This window comes from Saccostrea echinata, unplaced genomic scaffold (assembly GCF_033153115.1).
Source record: "Saccostrea echinata isolate AGI-Se365-2 ecotype Australia unplaced genomic scaffold, CSIRO_AGI_Sech_v1 ptg000008l, whole genome shotgun sequence".
Lineage (NCBI taxonomy): Eukaryota > Metazoa > Mollusca > Bivalvia > Ostreida > Ostreidae > Saccostrea > Saccostrea echinata.
Genome location: NW_026889757.1, coordinates 9,304,482 through 9,328,731, shown reverse-complemented (window position 1 = coordinate 9,328,731; position 24,250 = coordinate 9,304,482). Strand labels below are relative to the sequence as shown.

General features: G+C 32.5%; 1 protein-coding gene across 1 annotated transcript; it reads right to left on the bottom strand.

Moving 5' to 3' along the window:
* Positions 1-16,256: 16,256 nt before the first annotated feature.
* On the bottom strand, positions 16,257-22,483 carry LOC133181387 (homeobox protein HMX3-B-like). Its single transcript, XM_061315902.1, has 2 exons — positions 22,174-22,483; positions 16,257-16,897 (listed from the first exon to the last, which is right to left on the bottom strand). Exons 1-2 carry the CDS (start codon positions 22,481-22,483, stop codon positions 16,257-16,259), a joined length of 951 nt encoding a protein of 316 aa, XP_061171886.1.
* Between the last annotated feature and the right edge of the window lie 1,767 nt (positions 22,484-24,250).

Here is a 24,250-nt window from a genome sequence, read left to right as displayed (position 1 = left end):
GAGGATAAATAATTTTCTTATACATTCCTATGTTAAACTTTTATCATCCATTGTGGCCCCACCCTACACCCAGGGGTCATGATTTGAACAAACTTGAATCTACACTACCTGACAATGATTCCACATGAGTTTCATTAATCCTGGCCCATTGGTTCTTGAGAAGATTTTTCAATGATGCCATTAATTTTTCGCTATTTCGTAATTATCTCCCCTTGGAAGAGGGCGTGGTCCTTCATTTGAACAAACTTGAATCCCCTTCACCCAATGATACTCTGTGCCAAGTTTGGTTGAAATTGGCCCAGTAGTTCTGGAGAAGAAGACGAAAATGTGAAAAGTTTACAACGACGACGACAACGACAACGAGGACAACGACAGACAACGGACAAATTTTGATCAGAAAAGCTCACTTGAGCCTTCGGCTCAGGCGAGCTAAAAAGCGGAAAAATAAAATAATGATAATAAAAAAACACACACACACAACAAAATAAAACAGGATACAATCTAACTGACACCGAGTGTGAAACTTTGAAGATATAAAATGTTATTATCACATTTAAGATAAAGGACTTTCATATTATCATATAGTCATACAAATACAGTATATGTCGAGCAGCTTGTCTTAACACTTCCAAATTACTGTGACCGATACTGAAACATCAAATCTACTGTAATCTACGATCAACCTTTTTTGTATGACAGTCTTCTTAAATGTACATAGAGAGTCCTACTGAATATAAATAACTTGAAACTGAAAAACTGTAGTCGCAAAGCAAATGATGTTTAGATATGCATTCAAGATACAAAGAAACTTTAAAAGTACAATATATGTATGTCATATTTACTATTACTTATGGAATGATTCTTGGATATTGAGTAAACAAACAGATGATACTACGTATCTAATCAGAAGGTATTAGTGTAAGCACTTTACCTTTAATAATACGCCATATGACACATGTCGGTTGTCGTAAATTAACGAAATATCATAATTTATAACTCTGTATTTGCCACTTATAAGTAGGTCAAAAAAGAAACACAATACATATGATTAAACCTTATCTTAAATTTGTAAACACAATGTTAATCATAACCCACAAAAACATATTCGTATGTAAAGTGCCTTATGACCTACATGTAGTCATTAACATTAATATTAAAAATTACTAAAAGCTAAATAAACAAGATGTGTTGCTTTTGCCGCAAGAAATACAGTTCAAAAGTTTTGACCAAAGTTTTATCAAAAGTAGGTCAAGCTCCAAAGTCAAAGTCAAAAGGTCAAAAGTATGAAAAATGAAAGCCCTAGCACCAACCATTTACAATGAAGCGCATTGTAGTGGTAAAATTTTCTGTCTGAATGGAACGTTTTGGGCTTTCTTTTGAACGTTTATTGTCACATAATGACAGGCCCATTTCTTCAGAAAGGTAAAATAACAGGTCAAATGGTTCATTCGAATACCTGTAAAACAGGTATTCTATAAATACAATAGCCAATCAGATAAGCAGTCTATACATAAACACCGAGTAAACACGTGTTCGACTGGTAAATATGATAACTTCAATAAACAGGATAAATTGATAATTATGTACATATTCGTTGCAATACATTAGTTTTACAGAAGCGGGGAGTCTCTAACTTTCTCTCTTCTAACTTCACAAAATCTCCATTTCAGCAAACTAATGTTGCTAGTCGCAGAGATTGAGGTGTCTTAAAAGTATTGCGACGAATATTTCTTTCTCGTTGCTGAAGAAATGAGCGTGTCTCTATGTAACAATTGACGTTCGATAAGAAAGACCCAAACATTCTATTCAAACAAAAAAATTTACCACTTCAATGCGCTTCATTGTAAAAGTTATAACCAAGGTTAAAGCTTCTAAAAAGTAGGTCAAAATCCAAGATCAAGTTTAAAAGGTCAAAAAATATTGAACCAAAGAGAGAAGGTATTGTCACAAGAAAATCGCATGTGAAATATATGAGCCCTAGCACAAACCGCTCAAATGTAACGGACAAGGTTAAAAATTTTCAAAAGTAGGTCAAACTCCAAGGTCAAGGTCAAAAGATCACAAATGTTGGTACCTAAGGGAAGGTCTTGTCGTAAGGAAACACATGCCAAATATGAAAGCCATAGCACTAACCGTTCAAAGTTATGATCAATGTTAACATTTAGTAAAATTTTTCAAAAGTTGGTCAGACTCAAAGGTCATGGTGTCAAATACGTTGCTATCCAAAGAAAGGTTTTGTCACAAAACAAGGAACACACATGTGAAATATGAAAGATATATTAGCCCTAACCAATCAAAGTTATGGGCAAGGTTAAAGTTTTGCTGACAGACAGGCAGACCAAAAACTATATGCCCCCGATTCTTCGATTACAGGGACATATAAATACATCATGATCTAGTTTTAGCCATAATTTCATTCATAGTAAGTTGATGTAGATGAAACACAAACCTATAGAGTATAATTTATATCCACAGGCACTTTGTGACGATTTTTTTTTTGTATTTAAAAATAGGAGGCTAAATTTCATTGAATCTGTTTGAGTAAAGAATTGAGTTATCTGTCATATTTTATTTTTAAAAATCAGCTGAAAATCTAATAAAAAGAATGTTTAAAAAAACAGTACATATTAAAGTAGTCCAAGGACTATTAACTCTACTAAATGATGGTTATTTGACACGAAATTCGAACTTGACCCAAAAATCTCTGATTTAGAACAAATGTTAAGATTAATATCTACGAATGCAGAAAAATAGTACAGAGAAGTATTTTGATAGAAAGACGAACGGAAAGGGGGGACACGAAGCACGTATGTCCTTATCACAATACTGTGTGATTGAGTGGGGGTAATCAAATTGAGAGAACTATAGAGTTATTTTAATTATTACTTATTTTATTTATAATTTTTTTCATCAAACAGGTCATTCTAAATACATTCATTTCTTTAAATTTTATGTGATATTTATCATTCCATTATGAAAAAAAAAACATTTCAAATTTGCAATTGCGCACAGGAAATATTTTCAACGTCATTTTTACTGGCTTTTTCAAAAAATAAATCAAACGTTACAGTAAATTTAATGAGTTCATTTGATTCTGCGACCATTTTTTTCCGTCTGCCCTTGTCCATGTAAACTTTAAAGCTTGAACCATTCAAGTTGACAAAGGGAACCATTAATCTGGCTCAATCCGGGTTAGTTTAAGTTAATTAATTTTGTTCATCTTTGTAGCAATGGACGCTTTCATAAATGGAAGACAAACACGCAAAATTTAAACCTCGAAACACCTGTTAATTCAAGATATCCCATAAATTTCCGAGGTGTATGTCTAGTGTGGTTTTTGCCATTGATGTTCTATGACAGACACATGAGATACGGGTCCCAGAAGATCACGTGACAAAACATACGACTTCCGAATTTGTTCATGTGTTAATGATACAACCAGACATCACCACAATTGAATCCTATTGTTAACTTGAACCCCTTAATAGAAATTTGAAGCTCTTGTATGATGATGTCTCGATCTATAATTGTAAATTAGAGATCACTTAGAGTCACCCTAGCAAATTTACGAGACTTTTTACAAAGGTCATGTCTCGAGCACGACTCTGTACTATCACTGTGGACAGCGTACCCACATTTAAAAAACAAAACAAAATCAAAAAGCAAAACAAAAACCACAAAGATCTCTGTAGGTTTGCTTTGTGCTAATGATAGAGTCGAGGCCTTTTTGAAATATCGAGGAAAGAAACGACTTTTTCTCGTGTGAATGGTCATTACTGGAGGAGCTAATTAGAGGATATTCTATTCATCAGTTTAATACTTTTACAATTATTGAAGCTTAATACTTTCCTATTTTAAACCAGCGATAACATTGTCATGAATTAGAAAGTGAATTATGCGATACGTAAACTCGTTCTCTTTATACGCGTCTTTTTCACTGAACTCCTGCGGGGATAGATATTTCCTTTATAATTCTACATCCATTAAAGACATCCTTTCCCAGCCATAATGTCAGAACAGCATCAAAGTGCTTTTAATCACTTTGAGAGAGAAAGAAATTATGGCTAATAACTTAAGCTTAAGCGAGTCTGGAAGAGGCTGATGCTAGGTTTTAGTAAGGAACATACAATGTATTAATTTTAAGTCGATTCGTCATCGAAAGGTTTTGTTTCAGAATTTAAAAATATTAGTCAAAGGGTTTGAGATGAAATTACCATTCATGATAACACTATTAACTTTAAATTGAAATATATGGACTCACATGTACTAGCTAGTTTATTAATATTACAAAAATATACCTTTCATTAATAACTCAGTGTGGAAGATTGTGTTTGATGAGAAGAGACAGAATTTATTGAAAAAGCCATACAAGCCTTCCCTTGTTGAAATGAATTAAATACCAATAACTGGTAATTATAAAAACTATTTTTGTCCCTCGTTTGACAGAAAAAAGATTGTTATATTACATATCTAATTTCTAAAACTGTATTGATTTCATTAATAAAGCATATAGCGGGGCCACAAGATGATAGAACAATTTTCCTATTTTATTTTTATATTTATTTTATTTCCATTTGAATTTTTTAAAAATCAAATATTTGATATACACAATGCACTTCTTGCTTATAAAACACCAAGACAAGGAAGGTGGCAGTTGGATAACTTAAATACAAGTTTTTAAGACAAATTTATACTTTTAAAGAGACAAAAAAAATCTTCTAAAATGCTTGAAACATCATTCAATGAAGTTTGAAGTGAAATCCTTACCCGTTCTGTAAATTCATGTATCCTAAGTTGAATAAAAATAATACTTATTTTACTTTATTAGTTTTTATTTTTAATTTTTAAATTTAAAATTATTGCATCGCTTTCAGAGTCAACCCCCACCACCACCATCACTCACTTTTGATTTGGAGTTACACTTCTTCTATAAAAGAAGGTTTCCTCTACCTCGACTAAGTCATAATAAAACAAAGTAAAGTACATACAAGAACATTACAAGCATTGAATACATTGTACATATTCTCAGGCTCAGAATGGACAATTTAGCAACGAGAACGCCAAACTTTGAGACGTCATGAGAAGAGGGTAAATGCACGGTCTTTTTATGGGTATTTTTCTGTAATTTAGTGGTATAAATGGAAAAGGCCTTAGAGGCTTAGGTTCTCATTTTCCTTCAAAACCTCAGAAAGATACTTAATAGCCCAAGGCTTGTGTTTCTATGCAATACTATGTAATGATCTCCACGTGTTATTAGCCGTGTCGTGTATTATCTATTGTAAATCTATGTTTATTAAATTTTTATCTTAATCTTCTTTTTTCATTTTTGCACACTTTTTATAACGTAACAGATGGCAATAGCTTTGTTTTATGTAAATTCAGCAAGGTAAAAAATATGCCCCAAATAAGATTAGCGGGATGATGGTAAAAACTGATAATTTATTTCAATAGCTGAAAGCTGCATTTCATCCTATGTTTGTCAAGAATTATTATTAATTAGTTTGTTGTTGTGGTCTACTTAAAAGAACAAAAGCTTTTGATATTCGAAATTTTAAGAATTCCAAAGGAGTAACTTTATAATTTTATTTCCCAGAACGATTTATAAGAATACTTTAGTCACTGGAACAGTCAATTAATCAATAAAAAGAAATAAATAAAGTAATTTATTTTCCTTCCTGTCTACAAACAGTATAAAAATAAATTTTCTTTACAAACGAAAATAGGTACATGTATATGCTTTACAAATGTAGCATTCTAAATAACTGTAGAATAGGTAGTTTAGACAGCTTTCTGTAACTCTTGAATTTAGTATGTGAATCAGAAAAGGCAAAAATACAACGCAGAGAAACACTTATAATAATTTTAATGACTATGAAAACTTAATAAATGACAATGCATCATCAACAAACCTTTTTGAAAACAAATATACATAAACGCAAAATTAACAATCCGTCTACATGCACACCGAACAAACGTAAATTTATGCTTGCAAATCGAGCAATACGTAGAAACAAGAGACCACTTTAAATGATTCTATATGCACAAGAAAATTATTTGCAAATATCAAGATAAGTGGTTTTTCACAATACATGTATATATATATATATATATATATATATATATATATATATATATATATATATATATATATATATATATATATATATATATATATATATATATATATATATATATATATATATATAGCACTAAAAATGACCAACGACACGAACAATGATAATTGTCAAATTTTCGGGACAACCTGTCCCTTCCTCAGGACAAAGAAAAAAGTTAAGAAGTCATAAAAACAAAGGAAATAGAGAAGCAAAAACAACTAGCACTACTACTAAACTACCAAACACTAAATATTTACAAGGTTACATGTTTAATTTGGAGTTTATAAACAGTTGTGAACAAAGAAATCCGGAGCGCTATGAATTGCGTCCGGTCTATCGGGTGTACTCACTTCACCGAGTACACCCGATAGACCGGACGCAATTCATAGCGCTCCGGATTTCTTTGTTCACAACTGTTTATAAACTCCAAATTAAACATGTAACCTTGTAAATATTTAGTGTTTGGTAGTTTAGTAGTAGTGCTAGTTGTTTTTGCTTCTCTATTTCCTTTGTTTTTATGACTTCTTAACTTTTTTCTTTGTCCTGAGGAAGGGACAGGTTGTCCCGAAAATTTGACAATTATCATTGTTCGTGTCGTTGGTCATTTTTAGTGCTTTATATAAATTTCCATCCGTGACCTTGTATCTACTTAGTAGATCCGACACTTCGGATATACAGTATTGTTGGTTTTTAGTGCTTTTTATATATATATATATATATATATATATATATATATATATATATATATATATATATATATATATATAGTGTATGTACATACTCAACTTGAACAATATGTGAACTACTAACCAAATGGCGGAAGTCAACTGAAATTACAAGAAGTTTTTGTCTTCTTTTAAATGATATTCTCGCCTTTTCCAATTCCAAAATTCTTTAAAACATTTTCAAGAACAGCTAAGTCATATTTACATTAAAACATCTTCAGGTACTTAAAATTCAAATTTGTTCAATCAGGCATTGGGTGGGCCTACACTGGACAATCAAAGGCATATATACGGATTATGTGACAAATCTTTTAAAAAATCTTCTCAAGAACAACAAAGCCATGATTAGTAAAACATGCTTTCATTTGGAAGCATTCATTCACAGGTAGTGAAGATTCAAGTTTATTCAAATCATGATTTTAGGAGTAGAGTATGCCATAATATGCGATTGGAGTTTTGCATAGGAATACAGTATATTGGGGGAAATATGATGAAGGGAATTGCCTAGTGGCTCAAGTGAGTGCTGTGCCCCATGGGTCTCTTGTCTTTTGTTTTGTCTTTAAATCTGCTCAAATTGTAACACCCCCCCCCCCCCGGGGTAGGATTGACCACAACAGGGGATCAAAAAAAGTTTTACAATGGAATAGACATGTACTGAATTTTTTTTTTAAATTAACGGTTCTCAAGAACAGTAAGGCCATGATAAGTCATTCATTTGCAAACATCATCAGTAAGTGCCAAGCCTAGAATTTTTGTCTGTTTTTCAAACCATGTTCCCTGTTGAAGGGCACAAAAATATTTTTAAAAACACAGAGCAGGGCCATGATCAGTACATGTTATTCTCCAAGCATCCCCGGGAAGTTCAGATTCAAGTTTGTTCAAATCATGATCACTGGGGAAAGGATAGGGCCACGATTAAGAGATCAAAGTTTTACATAGAAATATTTACATTTGTTGTGTTTTTCTACTAAGCCAACTGTGAAATTGATTTGAAAGCCATTTTTGTGTATACTCGCGCTAAAGTGACGTAACATTTAGGCTACAGAGACGTTAATAGAAATATGACGATATAGGGCAGCGAGAAATTCAAACATTGAGAATATTTTTGGTGCATTTAAACATGTAAAATGTAAATATAAGGAATGTTTTAAGTTTAGTGTGAATTATCACTGTGTAAATAACACAGACTTGCACGTAAGCATATTTTCATGAAGCGCTAGAGCGCTTCATGAAATATGCCTACGTGACAAGTCCTTGTGATTTACACACCAATAACTCACACAAAACTTAAAAAACATTCCTTAATTCTACAGGAAAAAATCTTTTAAAGGTTGTCTCAAGAGCAACAGGGCCATGATGAAACATAAACATTGTGTCACAATAATATACAAAATATGAAAAAAGAATTCAATGACAGGATTTTTTTCAGCTTAAGGTCCTGCAACTCACCAACCCTAAATAGGCCAAAATATGAGCATGAAAAAACTGCTGAAAAAAGGAAGTCTCATAGGATGATCTACAAACGACTGGGAGACAATACATTTAATGTTTTCCAACAGTTTGATGTAATGGGAAGTCTAGCATCTACGTGCTTTATAATCTTGACATACTTCCACCATCTTTTTGATAAAATTTTCGGAGGGGCCCCGGGTGCCATCAAATTTATATTTAAAATTACTAGATGAAATCCCGCGCAAGCGCGGGGAATTGAATTTATACCACAACGGACAGAAAAAAAATCTAATAATATATATATTGTAGTTTTTACTGACAGCCTACAGGCTTATAGTAGGAAGAAATACTTCGCTCAAAATCCCGCATGAAGTAGAAGTACGTCTCCACCCCCCCCCCCTTCCCTTGTAAAACTTAAATAACAATATCATTAATTTACGTTTATTGTGAAACCTGTTATATACTATGTTATGGATACTGTATATACTATGTAATGGATATTGTACTTCAGATGCTCTTATTTCATTTCCGTCAAGAATAAAAACAGTGAATATGCACATTTTACTGAGAAATAGATTTTTTTTGTTTGGTAAAAATTCACAGGTACTCAAGGGTCTTGGTTTATAAATACGTATGTACCTTATTGATATGTAAAAACTGCACCTTTCCTCTTTTTGTTTACATATCAATAAGGTACATACATATTTATAATCCAAGACCCAAGAACCTGTGTAAAAATTAGCTTTTATATAACGCCCTATGAATACACTGGCGGATTTAGAGGGGGCCCATCCCCCGTCCCGTTTTGTGTCCAAAATATACATAAAATTTAATAAATCAATTTTTTGGTGTGTCCGTGGGCACCTACCCCAACCCCAAACTGCCCCCCCCCTTTCAAGATTCCTGGATCCGCCACTGGAATAGGCCGAGTATTTGCTACAAAAGACTGTATTAAAAAAAAAGAAATGTATTGATTAAAGCACAAAATTTTACAGCATAATTGTATTTGAATAATGCCTTATTCATTAATATTCTCTTTTCATGTAGGCAAGTTTATTACGTAGTACAAATTGTACTTCGGGTTCGTTGCCACGATGCTCTCGGTGAGGAATATATACAAATTTTATCGATAAATTTATTAGGAAAACCTACTACATATATGTAATAGTCTTTCGATATATAAATATATTCACAACTTAGAGTGTTATCAATGATTTAGAACTATTTCAATGACCATTCACACAAAAGCTTTTTTTATGTTAAAGCAGGTATAATCGCCTCGTTTTTCTTTTTAACATCGGGCTCGATGCTATATGGTGTTCTAGAAGTTTCCGTCAATATTACGATCGGTGAATGACGAAAATAATTTGCACATTTTCCTTTTTAATCGGTTATCACAACTTATTTCTTTTATATCATTTAAATCAAGTTTTGATTGAATAATTCAGTAATGACGTTTAATGAAATAAAAAAACGATTGCTTGTTGTCAGTTTCATTAAAAATTGCCAGTAACTTAGATCCGCCAACCGGAAACGCCACCGTACTCACGTTTTTGCTATTTCATGGCTGTTTATAGAAAATAAAAGTAGACTTTTGATTTAATGTACGATACTTACAATGCAAGTGAAATCTAAATATAGTTTACGGACATCATCTTGTTTCGTATGTATTCTTAGAGGAGTAAGTAAGAACTCTGGTTCACCCGTTTCGGAGTTTATTTGCAAAATTTATTAATTTATAAGTATAGATACCAGACAGATAGGTCCTTACAGATGCAGATGACAAATCTTTTATTGAACAACTTGCTACAAATTCTTTTATCTGTTGTTCAAAAGGATGCCAAACAGAGGTAAACAACAAAAAATCCTGAAACGATCGAATTCAACAAAACCTGTTTGATAAACAAGTCTTGTATTTTTCCAATTGAACTCTGAACAAATCTTTCAAATTTAGAGATGATGGTTAGGAAGGAACTTGATATTAGACTATATTGATGTTGGCTCCAACATCGGTCACAGTGGCCTAGAGGTAGGGCGTTCGCCTCGTGATTGGAGTCCAGGGTTCGATCTTAGGACGTAAACATAGGCAGTGACTGTTCCTTCGCCAAGCGCTAAGCAATAGAAGTGAAAGTTACGGGTCTTTCGGATGAGTCCTTAAAACCTGATGTCTCATTTCAGGCTAGGAATTGTCATGATGAAAGACTCTCATGTTCAATGGTCCTGAGTGCCGGGTATATGTCTAAATTTGAAGCCTTTCATCAGTATAAGGTGACTCTATATAGAGTAAAAATTCTCAAATGGAACTTAAAATGGAACATAAAATAATCAATCAATCCAAGTCTGCCTGAGATGCAAGTGACCAAAAGCGCTAAAACTGACAAGATACTAGTAATGCATCAGCAACTTCGTTATAAACACCTTAAATGTGACAATGACAAGCCCTGAACTTGATATTGCTTAACATGGAGTGAAGTACCAAGGAGCGAATCAGACACCTGACATATATATATGTACAAGTACTTTAAAGATTTTTTGTTCAAAATTGTTACCTAGGCCTCATTGTCAATTTTAAAAATTATTTTCCTGCTGAATACTTGACTTCCCCAAGCATGAATCGCTAAGACATTTGGAACAATTTCAAAAAATGTGATGTCCATAAGCATTACAGTACTAGCCCATTCAGTGGGCCTCTTGAAAAGCAACTAATGATTCCTAAAGAAAGCACCACAACCCAAATCCGAATTTCCTGCACTGTCAGTAAATAGTTGGAGTCATTCATCATCTACCCAATCTCTGGGAAATAATAGCAGCTATTAAACAAATCTAAAACGGTAATCCATACATTCAAGTTCTCCTTAACTGCACAGAAACCCGGATATAAAAGTGCGTAGTGAATGCCCGAGCCGATAGAAAGGCACGCAAATAGAAATTCAACAAACCTGCGAAAGCCTGGAATTCCCTCAGAGTAGCCTTCATTTTTTGTCATTAACCTGTTGATCAAATCCTTTTTAAAAAACTATTTAGCTTATCAGTTGGGATTCTTATCATCATTTCAAGTGAATCTAACTGAAAACCCAAGACAGGATAGTTGACGGCGCCACACTGTTTTATCAACAGCTAAGGGGACACCTTACTGCTTACAAAGCACTACAAACAATCTCATATGTTCGTTACAGGTATTGATACCTGCTATACCATCAAACAAAGTCAACTAAGTAATGCACCAAAGATTCCTGTTCAGACTGTTGCTTTAATATCCACTCCAAGCATGACAAAAACTCCTCAAAAAGACTACAAGACACTGAACACCCCATAGGCAGGAAAAACATATCATTTATTTTATAAAACCTAAAAGTTCAAAATCTGACGGATGAACAGGTAACAACCAAAATGCAGATTTGAGGTCCATTTTACCCAGCAAGGCTCCCTTACCCAACCAATATAACAAAAGTTACCTAACAGCATCGTGTAATGAGGATTAATTGACTATGCAGGAAGTTTGGTCGGTAGGTCAGTAACTGAATTAACACTTGAATTGGCAGGATAATACGAAATTAAATGATGAATAAACATATATGAGCCATATTTTAGGTGCTAAGCTTATTGGTGAAATCCTTAAGATTGGGAAGACGAATGGAATTGGCCAGCAACCCTCCAAGTATAAATTTCTTTAAAAGCTTTCTCTAGAATTTAAGTTCCTTTTCTCTAGCTGACTTTAAATTAGAACATTTAGTAGCTACCTGGACCATTGTAATTGAGACTGAAATCTTCAGAAAACCCCTTTTGGAAAATATCTGAACTCTTCCTATCATAATAAAAAGAAAAATTATAGGCCGTAAAATTGGGGACCAAAAAAAAAAAACCCTCTGTGCCCTGTAGATTCTGGTACAGTGGGGAATCATGAACTGGGGGGTTGTGGTTTTAAAGAAGTAACATTGCTCCTGTATCTGTAATAATATGATTACCAACATCCCAGTCTAGTGCAAATTCATATTTTCTTTCATGACAGGATGTGCCAAAATAGGTATTTAAAAAAATTATATTGGAAGATAAAGGGTTTTTTTTTTTAATCAAAAAATAAATAAATAAATAAATAAAAATAATAACTATAAGGAATTACTGTTTTCAAAACGTTCTCTAGAACAACAAATCCTAATTAGGCATCTGGATATTCAACATCCCTATTTATTATATAGCAAATGAATAGTCTATGATAAAAAAAAAACTACTAAAAGTCGAGAGAATTTGAGCGTTCAATATACTGGCGTTTTATTGAACGCTGAGTTTGTATTTACGTATATATGGAGTAAGTCCGAACATTCCAAGTACGAGCGTTCAGTTTCGAGCGCCCCGTTGTAAACAAAAAATGTCGTCTGGTCAACCTTGCAAAGACAAATTTATAATAGGTAGGCCCTAGGTGAGATGTGTTTATTTTCACAAAAAAATGAAATTAATATGTTGACGGTGCGACCGTTGGGGCGATCGCATTGTTCACTTAATTTTAAAATCCGCCTCTTCAAACCGCACGAGACATTTGGAACGTCTAGACATGACGTCGTAAGTTAGCTGCATTTCCATAAACGAAGTTTGAAAAGTGCAAAAAAATTTAAAAAGAACGTTTAATCAACTGTCTGTATGTAGTATCCATTAAATTAATGTGAGTTTATTTTTTTGTGAGTTTAGTTGTTGTTACCGCGCGAAGTTAGCAGCGAGAACAAGAAGAGATGCATTGTGGGTCCAGAATTACTGCGGAAAAAAATTCCATTGAATGAATGTGCAGTTGTCCGAATTTTCTCTTCGCCCAGGCGTTGTCGTTAGAGCTCGCAGTGACGAGCGGCGCTTCGCGCCGCTCGCTGCGCTCGCTATTAATTAATAATTTAGTACGTATTAGCCTCAATAAAACCTCAATAAGCAAATCTTAACGCATTGGTAGGGTCATTGGAATGATGTGATATTGCACACTCACAGGACAGACGTTAATTTAAATACCAATACTGAAAAAATCAATTTGAGTTATTTAATTGAAATAATTAATATAAATCAATGGGAGATATTTTAGCTATATAAGCAAGCTCGTGCATTTGTACAGCTAACTTGTGCCAATATTCACCAACATAAGTTCAATAACCCTTTAATACTAAGTTCTTAAATTATTTCATGCCTGAACTTCCTTCAATGTAAACATTAAACTTTTTATTTTGACAATCGTCAGTACTGTCCATATCAAAGAGCTATTTGTAGTTCGTTATGTTAAATTCTGTTCACATGTTGATTTGTTCAATTGTTAAACTCTTTTTGTACTAACAAATCCATGTGGGGGCTTCAGTGAAAATAAAAGTTTCAAAGTTTCGTAAGTGTGGCTTCATATTTGGTTAAGTCATGACCCCTTTGAATTACAGTGTGGTCACAATATGAGGGACAAAATTGTCAGAAGTAGAGGGAAAACATCTGGAGAATGGCAGAGTAAAGGTTAATCAAGTGAGCGTTGTGGCCTTTTAAGCCTTTTATTTGGTTTCTTTTTTTTCATTAAGATTATAATTACAGCCAAGATATTTGAAATTTGTATTTGCAATTAAAAAATGATGTAATAAAGATTGATGAAATAAATCAAAAGTATGTTTTGTTTATGTACTTTTTAAATTTAAAAGTCCGTATAAACTTGCTGAATAAAATATTACGAGCAGGTCAACATAACAACATTGTAATCTACTGGGACCTGTTGTTTGTAATTATTTCTCGTTTTACCGAGAGCTAAAATGTCTAATTCATGTCATTTAAAATCAAATAAATGTTACATGTTCTTTATAGATAGATATGTCAAAAGGCACCTGGAGTACGAACAATAAACCTATAAATATTAGATATCATAAATTAATAAATTAAAAATTTGATTTTTTTTTTAGTTGAAATATTGGTAATTCATACAAGTTTATAATTAAAAGCACTATGCTTGACTAAAACAATGTTATGTAATCTACGTCAGAATGGTTTTTGCAAAGTTGAAACGTATGGGGACTCTAACAATGACAAATTATACATTGCATGACAAATTATACATGCAAACATTTGGGTTCTTCCTTCCTTTAAAAAAATATAATATATAGTGTCTGTTCTTGACCATTCGTAGGGCTTCCAATAGAGATCCTTTGCATAACGAAGTATCGTTAAATTCCACAGCCCTTGTGCTATAGATTTTTCTTGTCTTAACAGTCAATGAAGGCTAAAATTGAACCATTTATTGCATTACTGATGTAATGATGAAGACGTCTTCATGACTCTTTTCTTACCTGAAACAACTTACCTTTGAATTATATTGTAATCGAATGCAATTTTACATAAATGCATGCGATTTACATTTCTTTACGATATATCTTGGTTATATTGCGTATAAGCGGTGTAGATATGGTATTATTATTTTCTAAGATGAAGAATTCATGACAAGTATCTTAGCTACAATTAACTTTTCGCTTTATCTTGCTGCGAGTTATTCATTAACTGGGCGGTGATCATTGAATCGCTGTAACTGGTCACGCTTCCTCTGTATTTATCGTTTTTATTACAGTCTTTTTTTGGAAAGGTTCTGATATATATTTCAATGTACGTTTTATAGTTTTTCTAGGCTCTATCCAGTTCTTTTTTTAAATAAAGTATAACTGGTCATTGTGTTCGTTTTTGCAGTTACAGTTCTGTTTATAAAACGTTTTATGAGATCACGAACCTTCCCATTCTTTCAATTCTTTAAAAGCTAAAATACATGTACGTCAAAACAAAAATGCTCATATTTCAAAAATGATCCAAAAGGAAATCAACTTTTTTTTTACGAGAGAGAGTTCATTGTCTCGTTTTCAAAGTGGATTGGACTTTGACGTCAAGTGCTAAAACACGGGGTTTGTTTCCATTTTTTATTTCAATAAATTCAACAGTAACAACACATAAGACTAGAAAGAGTATTGCACAAATAAGTCATGAAATGAAAGATTTTTGTAAAGTTTGTCAAAACAAATGTTAATTTTTATGTAACAATCGGAAATGGCGCAGGTGTCTTTTTAACTGGAAAATTATTTTTCAGGGGAGCGGAGTGTTACTTGCAGATAACATTTTAATTAAACTTTTTTCATTTAGATCGAGATTGGTTACATTTCTTTTTTTTCATAATTTTTTAACTGTCGTCTCTTACTGATTATATAAGCAGGTTGAATGTACACCCAGGACACACAGTGTTTGAATTCAATTCAGGTAAAACATTCTCTTTACTATTTCAAATTTAAATTAAAGAAAATGGACCAAACTTGATGTTCTCTAGTCTGCTACCTTTTCTGCTAGAGGAAATCAAGATATATAGATTTGTTAACGTGCCGAAACATTTTATAATGGACAGAATTGTACGATATCGTTTGGTGTTGAGGTACCTTGCCAGTATACGTTGGTGAGCATTGTATAATGTATTTTCCCCTCAAACATGTGATATTAAATTTCATACATTGAGTATCAAAAATTAGCATGAGAACAGCATAATAACACGATATAGCAAAAGCAATAAAAAGATGTAAAACAACACGCAAAGAGCCGTCAAAAATAAAACAGAATACAGTGTTAAATTACACCTTTCTAAACACATCAGCAATTCCAATTAATTTCTCATACATTTTAAGTCAAGCTCTATATTTGCCAATGTGCATGTGTTAACGCCAGTTCTAATATTACTGTTTTATTCCAAAAAAAAAAAAAAAAAAAAAAACAGTCAGTGGAATAGCTTTCAGATAGTATTCTTTTTCATACTTCGTTGTGTAAGAAGTCTCGTGCTTCTCCACAAGCTTTTCACAGGCTTCTCCAAGCATTCTGTGCTCTTTAAATTTGAGCAATAAATAATTGTCTCCAAATATTACAGCATTGTATTTTAAGCACTGTTTTGCACCTTATATTAACAATAATGAAGACGTGGTCTTCTCTCAAGCGTAACTGCTCAAACAATTGCTGAGCGAACTTGTGACAAAGAGGAATAACCAGCTGAAGCAAGATAAAGAGAGTCTCTGTAATTCGCATGCGCAAGTGATGAATTGACTTCCTGTGAGTTGCTATGACCCTGTGTATCATGGTAAAGAATAGGAACTCTGACCAGTCGATGACCAGCGGCAATCTGGGACATATTAGCTGCCTCCAGTTCTGCTGCAAGCTGTCTTTTCCACTTGTTTCTTCGATTCTGAAACCAGATTTTAACCTGAGTCTCTGTTAGTTGTAAAGATGCCGCTAGGCCAGCTCGCTCTGAACTAGATAGGTATCGCTTCATATCAAAAGTGCTTTCTAACTGAAAAACTTGACTGCGGGAGAAAACCGTTCGCGTTTTCTTTTTCCTTCGATTTTTCCGGTCCTCATCTTGGCTGTCGCTCAAGCTGGACTCCATTGAGACAGTATTTGTACCTTCATCATCCGATTTTGAATCGGAGACCTCGGCTTCCGGTGATGATGATCTTGACCTTGGAGAGATACAGATGTCATTAGAATCCTTACTCGCGGATTCAGGACGATTGGTTGTGATTGGGTTTCTAAATATTGGCGATAAGTCTTTTGGCTGCAGATGGAGTTTGTTGACAATGCTGTTGGCCTCTGTAAAATTAGATACAAAATAGTGATTAACGTCTACATTATTTTAATTACAAAGATTTTTAGTTGGAATCATGGGGGGAAAAGTTGAATTGGAAAGACTAGGTCAGCTAATACGCCTCTAATGTTCTCTGATTGGTTACTTTCAGAGTATTTCGATTGAAGGTTGTACCCCCCCCCCCAAAAAAAAATCGGATGTTGTCGGAAGGTCCGATTATCGCGATGTGTACCCGAAAAATATTGAAATCTCTAATTCTTTATTTTAAATTTTCCATGTTCCATTAAATTATGCATGAACTTAACGCAAAATTTAAATGTCCCCAACGCAATTAAGATTCAATTAAGACACTGGAGAGAGGTCGCTAACACTCTCCTCCCGAAATATATTTATTTACAGTGTTTACAAATTTCGACAACAAAATACCCTCCCACCACCACCACCACACAGACAAAATGATAAATAGATAAATAAATGTAAAATAAATGTAGTGGTTCTGAAAATGACAAATTAAAACCCACAGTTTGTTAAGTCAATTATAAAAAGCAGCAATACGACCTCAGCAACTCAAAAAACAAACAAAACAAAAACAAAACAGAAGTTTATCATTTAAAGGTTCTGAAAATCAGTTAAGTAACTAAAGATACTCACAAATTAGTCCATGAGTGAAAAAAAATGCAAATATGTGTCTACCGTGCACTTTCAATATAGTTAATTCTATCATGAAGTGGGGGGAAAAACCAAAACAAACCAACCCAATTTTCATTTTTTTTAATGAAATGTGAATTGTCCATTTTTTTTTTTATTGAAAATTAGTTTGCAAATATATTCAGTTTAATTAAACCATATTTTATTTGAAAATTACAAGCATAAATTTCAGACATGAAATGAAGTTCAAACAGGATTAAGAAAGTTGTCATATTATAATTTTTGTATTTACTACCACCCGGTAAATTCAAAAATTACAATATGACATCCTTATGATCTGAGCTAACAGATACTTGTTGGGCAGTGCAGAATTGGGAAGTATATATCTTTATTAAAGAAAAAAAATTAGTATCAATGCATATTTAAAAAATGCATGCTTTTGATACTAGTACTTGTTGGTTTTGAAATTATTAGTTCTTTAATTCTTATGTAATACTAATAATTTCTGTAGATAGAAGGTGATATCATTGAGAGATTTCACAGATCTATTCAATTTAATTTTAAGCCAGCTATTTAAGACAAATTTAAAGGAAATTTGATTTCCTGAGAAATTGTCGATTGTGTGCCATTTATAGGGATCATATACATGTATTAACTTTTTATACTTCAAACTACCGTGGATCATTTCTAAAAGCATAAATACAAATAATTCCACAAAAAGATTCAATTTTAACTCCATTTTAATTTTAATTCAAATAAATGATGATTTGATAAATAAGTTTGTGACTGAGGGCTGGACATTCTCAAGTAAGAAAACAGAGATAGTTTTTAATAGTCAAAGAATTCATTATGTACAATATTGAAGTCATGGTAAATAGAAAAAAAAAATTGTCTTCGCTCCTTATTAATTACAGCTTTGTCTTAACGACTGAAGAAAATGTTAGTGAAGAAACAATTATTCGTAATTGATCCGAGTTTGTTCCTTCATCGATGTCACTCAATTTCCTATATATTTTTTTCTCTCTTAATTTGACATGCCCGTGAATAAATCAATGCATCGGTCGAGAATCTCTTGGCTGTAGCGATGCACTGGGAATCTGAACAATAGTGGGCATTATCATTTCAACAAAAATTAAGCTGGCGTGAAATGAGTTGTTAAAAGGTTGTCAATTTTATGCCATTTAGCCTTCCCTAAGTATGCTCCTTTCCATTGCTTTCCACAAACAAAATCGGTGATCCGTAATTAATAGACTCTTTACCGTCGTCGGTTTCGTTCTTTACAAATCGCCTTCTTGTCAAGTACTTCCATTAATTCAAGAACTCTGGATGGGCTTTTGTTCAAAAAGATTTATACAACTTACTTCTTTGTAAATGTTTTTTTTTCTAGATACACTTAATAATTCTCAAGTATTAATCAATATTTTGTAACATCTTTTAAGGCCTTTTTACGCTTTTATTTCTATCAAGTATATGTGTCTTTATGTACACGATATCATCTCTTCTCTTTTGTACAAACATTTATTTTAAAAACATTCTGGTAGATTTCCTTGTTAGCATTAATTAATGTATCAGTATATGCATTTGTTCATAATTAAGTGTATCTATATATCTGCAAAATGCATCGATTTGTAAACATTTACAAATATTGTATACTTTAAAAACTTCATGTTTAACTCTGACGATTTAAATGTGTAATTTACATGTAGGGAGAAGGCGTAATAAGTTTTCAGAACTTGTGCCCAATCCCTTTGTAATTATAGATTAAAATAAAATATGTTCTAACCAAAAAACCATACGATATCATGAGCATATTTGTTTATACATCTCTTTCATCAGATCTAACATTTGTGTATTCTATAGTTTATTTTTAAAAGTTTAACGTTGTTTTTGAAGACGACCAAATTTTTAGTTTTTATAAATATAAGTCAATTTTAGGCAATTTTAAATCTTTTTAGGGTTATTACATGTAGTAATGAAATGACAGTAATTTTTAACGATTTTGTTAAACTTGCTAAAATATACTAAAATAGGAATATAATGTGTCTTTGTTCAGATACCCATCACATTAATACATGCCCATGCATGTGTATGGAACTATACACAATATGCAGTTATGCTCATAAAATTCGTTAATTTCTTCTCGAGCGAAAAATTCGTTGATTTACATTTGTTGAGAGAATGTATGCTTTTTAGTGAAAAAATGATATTGCTTTATATTTTTATGGTAATTTTTTCATAGTATTTTTTCTGAAGCGGTTAACAGATATACTAGAATGAATTATCTATAGGCCTAAAAGATCAGTAGATTTTTATCGAGGAAATCCGGCATTGCTTCATTAATCATTTGAATTTTATTTGTTCACAGAGGAATTACTTAGTTTTTTTTTATGTTAGGAAAGTTCAGAATGTTTTAAAGCACATGTGTGTAACACCAAAACATTTTTAAAATATTTGTTTTAATATCAGACAAAGATAACATATCATGGATACGAGTTTTCTGACGATCAACTGAATTTAATTTGACTTCTAAAATAATTAATGGACATCTTTCTTTCTATACTACTCTTCTGGTATTACTTTTGAATTTAAATTATTTTATTTCATAGAAACCCAATTGTCACGTTTTCAAGACATGGTTGAAATTGTAAGTATTATATCATTTTCATATTATTGCTGAATATAAAGATTCAGATGCAGAATCTAGCTACATGCAAATGTTTCACTTACATATTATGGTCAATTTAAAAATGATCCAAAATAAGGCCAAAAAAAATCAATTTAAAATTGCAATTTTGCATTGTAAATATTTATCATTCTACTTTTTTCTTGGACACTGAAAATGAAATTTTGAATTTTTGAAATGAATTTTTATATAAACCTAGGTTTTCATAAAATTTAAAGTGATAAGGAGCTACATGTATTTATAGTATAATTTTGAAATTGTCATAGGCTATATGGCAATATTAATTAAATTACTAAGTCACGTGACTGTAAGTGGTCATTCTGATAAACCACAATTTAAAAAAAGTGTATGTGTATGCTTGAAATACCGTTCATATATTGATCATATCATTTTATAATTTTGTCGTGCTCACTGGACATTCACAGCACTAAATAATTATAAATAAATTCAATTAATCTTAATATCACAATACAACCCAATCTTTTTTTCTACATTGTTATATTAAAAAGCAACCTCGCAAAATCTTGGTAAATAAAGTTGGTCATATTTTTCAAAAATTTATACCTTAATAAAGCTGTTTTCTGGTGCAAACATAAGACATAAAACATGCATGCAATTTTTACTTTTAAAATACTTTAAATATCCCGTACTGTAGTAGTTAAAAATACATTTTTTACCGTCACTAAATTCGATAATAGCCCCTCACTTTTTCTAACCCAGTATTGTCATTATTGCGTCCCACTCAAGATTTAAGACCGAATTAAAAAAAAACAACAACTAATTTCGTTGTCAAATACCTAAAAAAAAAAAAGTAAGCCTTTTGATCATAAAAGTATTTAACTGGCACGCGTGTTAACGTAGCGGGAGTTCTCAATTATCTAGTCGAATTTTCACATGTGCGAACTATAGGTGATTTCAGTGTTATGTCATCAAAGTCCATCGGCGTCATTCGTGTCATTTAGCTTGGCTGAAATTGAGGATTCCCAATGGAATAGATAAAGTGTTAAAATAAAACACAGCTATGAAAGATTAGCAGATTATCTTGTATCGTTACTTAGCGTTTAACACTTTGTTTTATTGGCGCCATCAATATGGTGTCTTTTTTTAACTTCTACTTTTTCTTTATATTTATCACAATAAAAAAAAATATAAGTACATGTAGGAAGTAGAGATAAAATTTATATTTGTTTAAATATTACAAATGTTAATGATTGTTCTTGAGAAATTGAGCGAGAATTTGTGTTTGTAAAATTCATCTGATGACATACAATCACGGATTTCTTTAAGGCCAAAAAAAAAAAAAAAAAAAAAGAAGAAATTAACCGATGAAGTAAGGTTATGAAATTCATGTTAGTTTTCATCTATTTAACACAAGCGGATTTTTTTTTGAGGGGGTGTGTTTTATATTTCCGATTTTAAGTTTAACAACGTGCAAATGAGAAAACCTCCTCAAAGATTTTTATTTGAAAATTAAAATATATTATCGCGAACATGTAATTATTTTAATTTTCAAATAAAAATCAATTAACGACATTAAGTGCGAGTATAATCTACATAGTTTTCTCATTCATTTTCAAAAGACAATACTTGCTTTAAAGCACGCTCCTTGGTAAAACATAAGTAATTAATTTAAGAGACTTTCATAACATATATTCATAAATTTATAAAATGTTTAATTTAATCACAATGGTATGATTTCACCGAACGTTATTATTCAGTTGTAAGCTAAACTATTAAATTTTAAAATTCTTTCCAACACGTATGCACTTAAAAAACTTTGCAATTTTGAATTAAATTTAAAAAGGAATACTGGTTTAGTTTTTTTAAAAAATAAATTCACAGGTAATTAAAAAATATGTCTTTTTTCAAGGGAATCTTATCATAATTATAAAAAATATATATAATATAAAATAAGTAAACTTCAGATAAGACTTGTAAGTTTGCACTTACGAGAAACCTTTTCTTGATGGAGCTGCTGGAGAAAATGATGACCGGCAGTATACCATTGGTACCAGGCCGGAAGGGAGGAGAGGGGGGACCCTGGAAAACCATTTGTTCCCCCCTCCGGCCTCATGGAGAATAGTTTGCTGACCTCCAGGGAGGGAAAGCCGATCTTGGACACTACTGCCGGTTTGTCGTTGTCTTTGTTCTCCGCTTTTTCCTTCTCGTCTGCTTCTCTGGCTAGAATGCTGCTGATTGAGAAAGATTTCCCATTCTGTACGGAATTTGTGGAACTGGAACCTCTTTCTTCACTTGCCATTTTTAAAAAATGTTCTTTCTTCTGATAAGTTTCTGCGATTGCACCAAGATTCGTTAACTTTCTTTACTCTTTTTCCACATTTAAAATGTGTATAAATTGTCAATTGATGCTTAACACTGTTAAACTTTACTGAACGAAATTTGAATATTTGCCGACTTTCTAAAAAATGAGATCAATTTCTTGGCTAATTGCTGCTTTTACAATGCGTGAAAATACAATCCAACATAGGATTTCAGACAACAATCTGTTTTGAAAACGATGAAGTCCTTAATGTTGAATTACAATTGTTCGCTCAATACTATATGTAAAGTGATTCAACAATGGTGTCCCGCCCATCTCATTAAGAATATAGCAGCATCGCTTTTCTCTGACTGTCATTGGTTCAAAAATTGATCCGATAATTACGGCTCTGTAGAGTTGACGAAATATCCTATCGCTGCTAGTAGCTTTTTACTGTGAGTGTTTTATTGCGGATGGAAAATGCATTTTTCCTAATGAAGCAAGATGGAGGGAGCTAAATTAGGGGCCACTAAATAAAATACTACAAAGGAGTCCTATCGTTAGAAGATTTGTATCGTTTAAATTCTATTCATTCGGAACTCCTCCCACTTAATCACGTATTTGATAGATATCTGCGGAACGATAAATTCTAAAGATTATGGAGAAGAGACATAGAAATCTTCTACTCTCTCCAATCCAACAGTCGAGAAATATTTCCACCTGCCGAAAATTAGATACAAACACTCGTATCAACTTCTTTTGAAAGACAAAGACAGTTTTAAGACACCCTGCCGTATAACGATCAGTGATAGAATCGTCCAAACGATTATTTTCGCTCATGTGTTTTAGAAAATTACAACATGTATAAATTCGATATCTGTAAGAGAAATCTGCGCCAACCCCCCTGGAGCCCTTAGGGCGTGTTCTATCACTGTGTTTATCAGCACCGCGTGCGCTATTGTCCAAAAAGTTCGACGCCTTTGTCCGAGGGCTTTTAACGTCCGCGCGGCTCCGGGCTCCTGCGGTTGGGGGCAGACTCTGACAAATTCGCGATGAAAATATCAACTGATTCGTTAAATTGATTACAAATTAGTTTAAAGCACTCGATTTGTAGGCCCCTTATCAAGATCGTCTTCCTCTAAAGTGTAATTAGGTGCTTTTCAATCGACGGAAATAAATGACCACGCAGTGTATGAAATGTAATTGGCCGTAGTGAAGTGGACAGTTTGAGCAATAAAGAGGATCTTATCCTTGTTGATTGTTCTCGGGTTTTCAAACATTGTTATTATCAGCGTTTTTGTTAACACTTGGAATATGCCGCGGAAAATGGCATCTAAAAAAGTAAATTTCGTTTATGAATTGTATGTGGATTCGCCAAACAAGATAATTCACTTTATTTCCTGAATGAAAGGAAATATGTTTTTCAACACTGAATTTCTTCTACATATCTTTTTTTGTTAGTGCACACAATACTTTTTATTATTATCATTAAATTATGTTTTCAAACAAATCAATCTTATAGCGACAGATGTCGAATAGACCTATTTTTTTTTTTTTTAGGAATTCTTCTATAAATTCTTAATTTTTTAATGCAATAATCTAATTAAGCTAATTCAATATAATTGAGGTGATTGAGATTTAAAAGGATACTTAACAACAACTCCCAAATTTTTTCAGAGTCGATTTTTTTCTCCAACAGCCGAGAGGTAATTTATACAAAATATATATTTTTTAATTGATTGGATTTGGCAATAAGGCAAGTTCAAA

Bases quoted from the DNA above. Each gene is read 5' to 3' on its own strand.
- LOC133181387 (XM_061315902.1), bottom strand. From the start codon at position 22,483: ATGGCAAGTGAAGAAAGAGGTTCCAGTTCCACAAATTCCGTACAGAAT. The intron at 16,898-22,173 runs GTAAGTGCAAAC...CTAATTTTACAG, and splicing joins CCATCAAGAAAAGGTTTCTC to AGGCCAACAGCATTGTCAAC.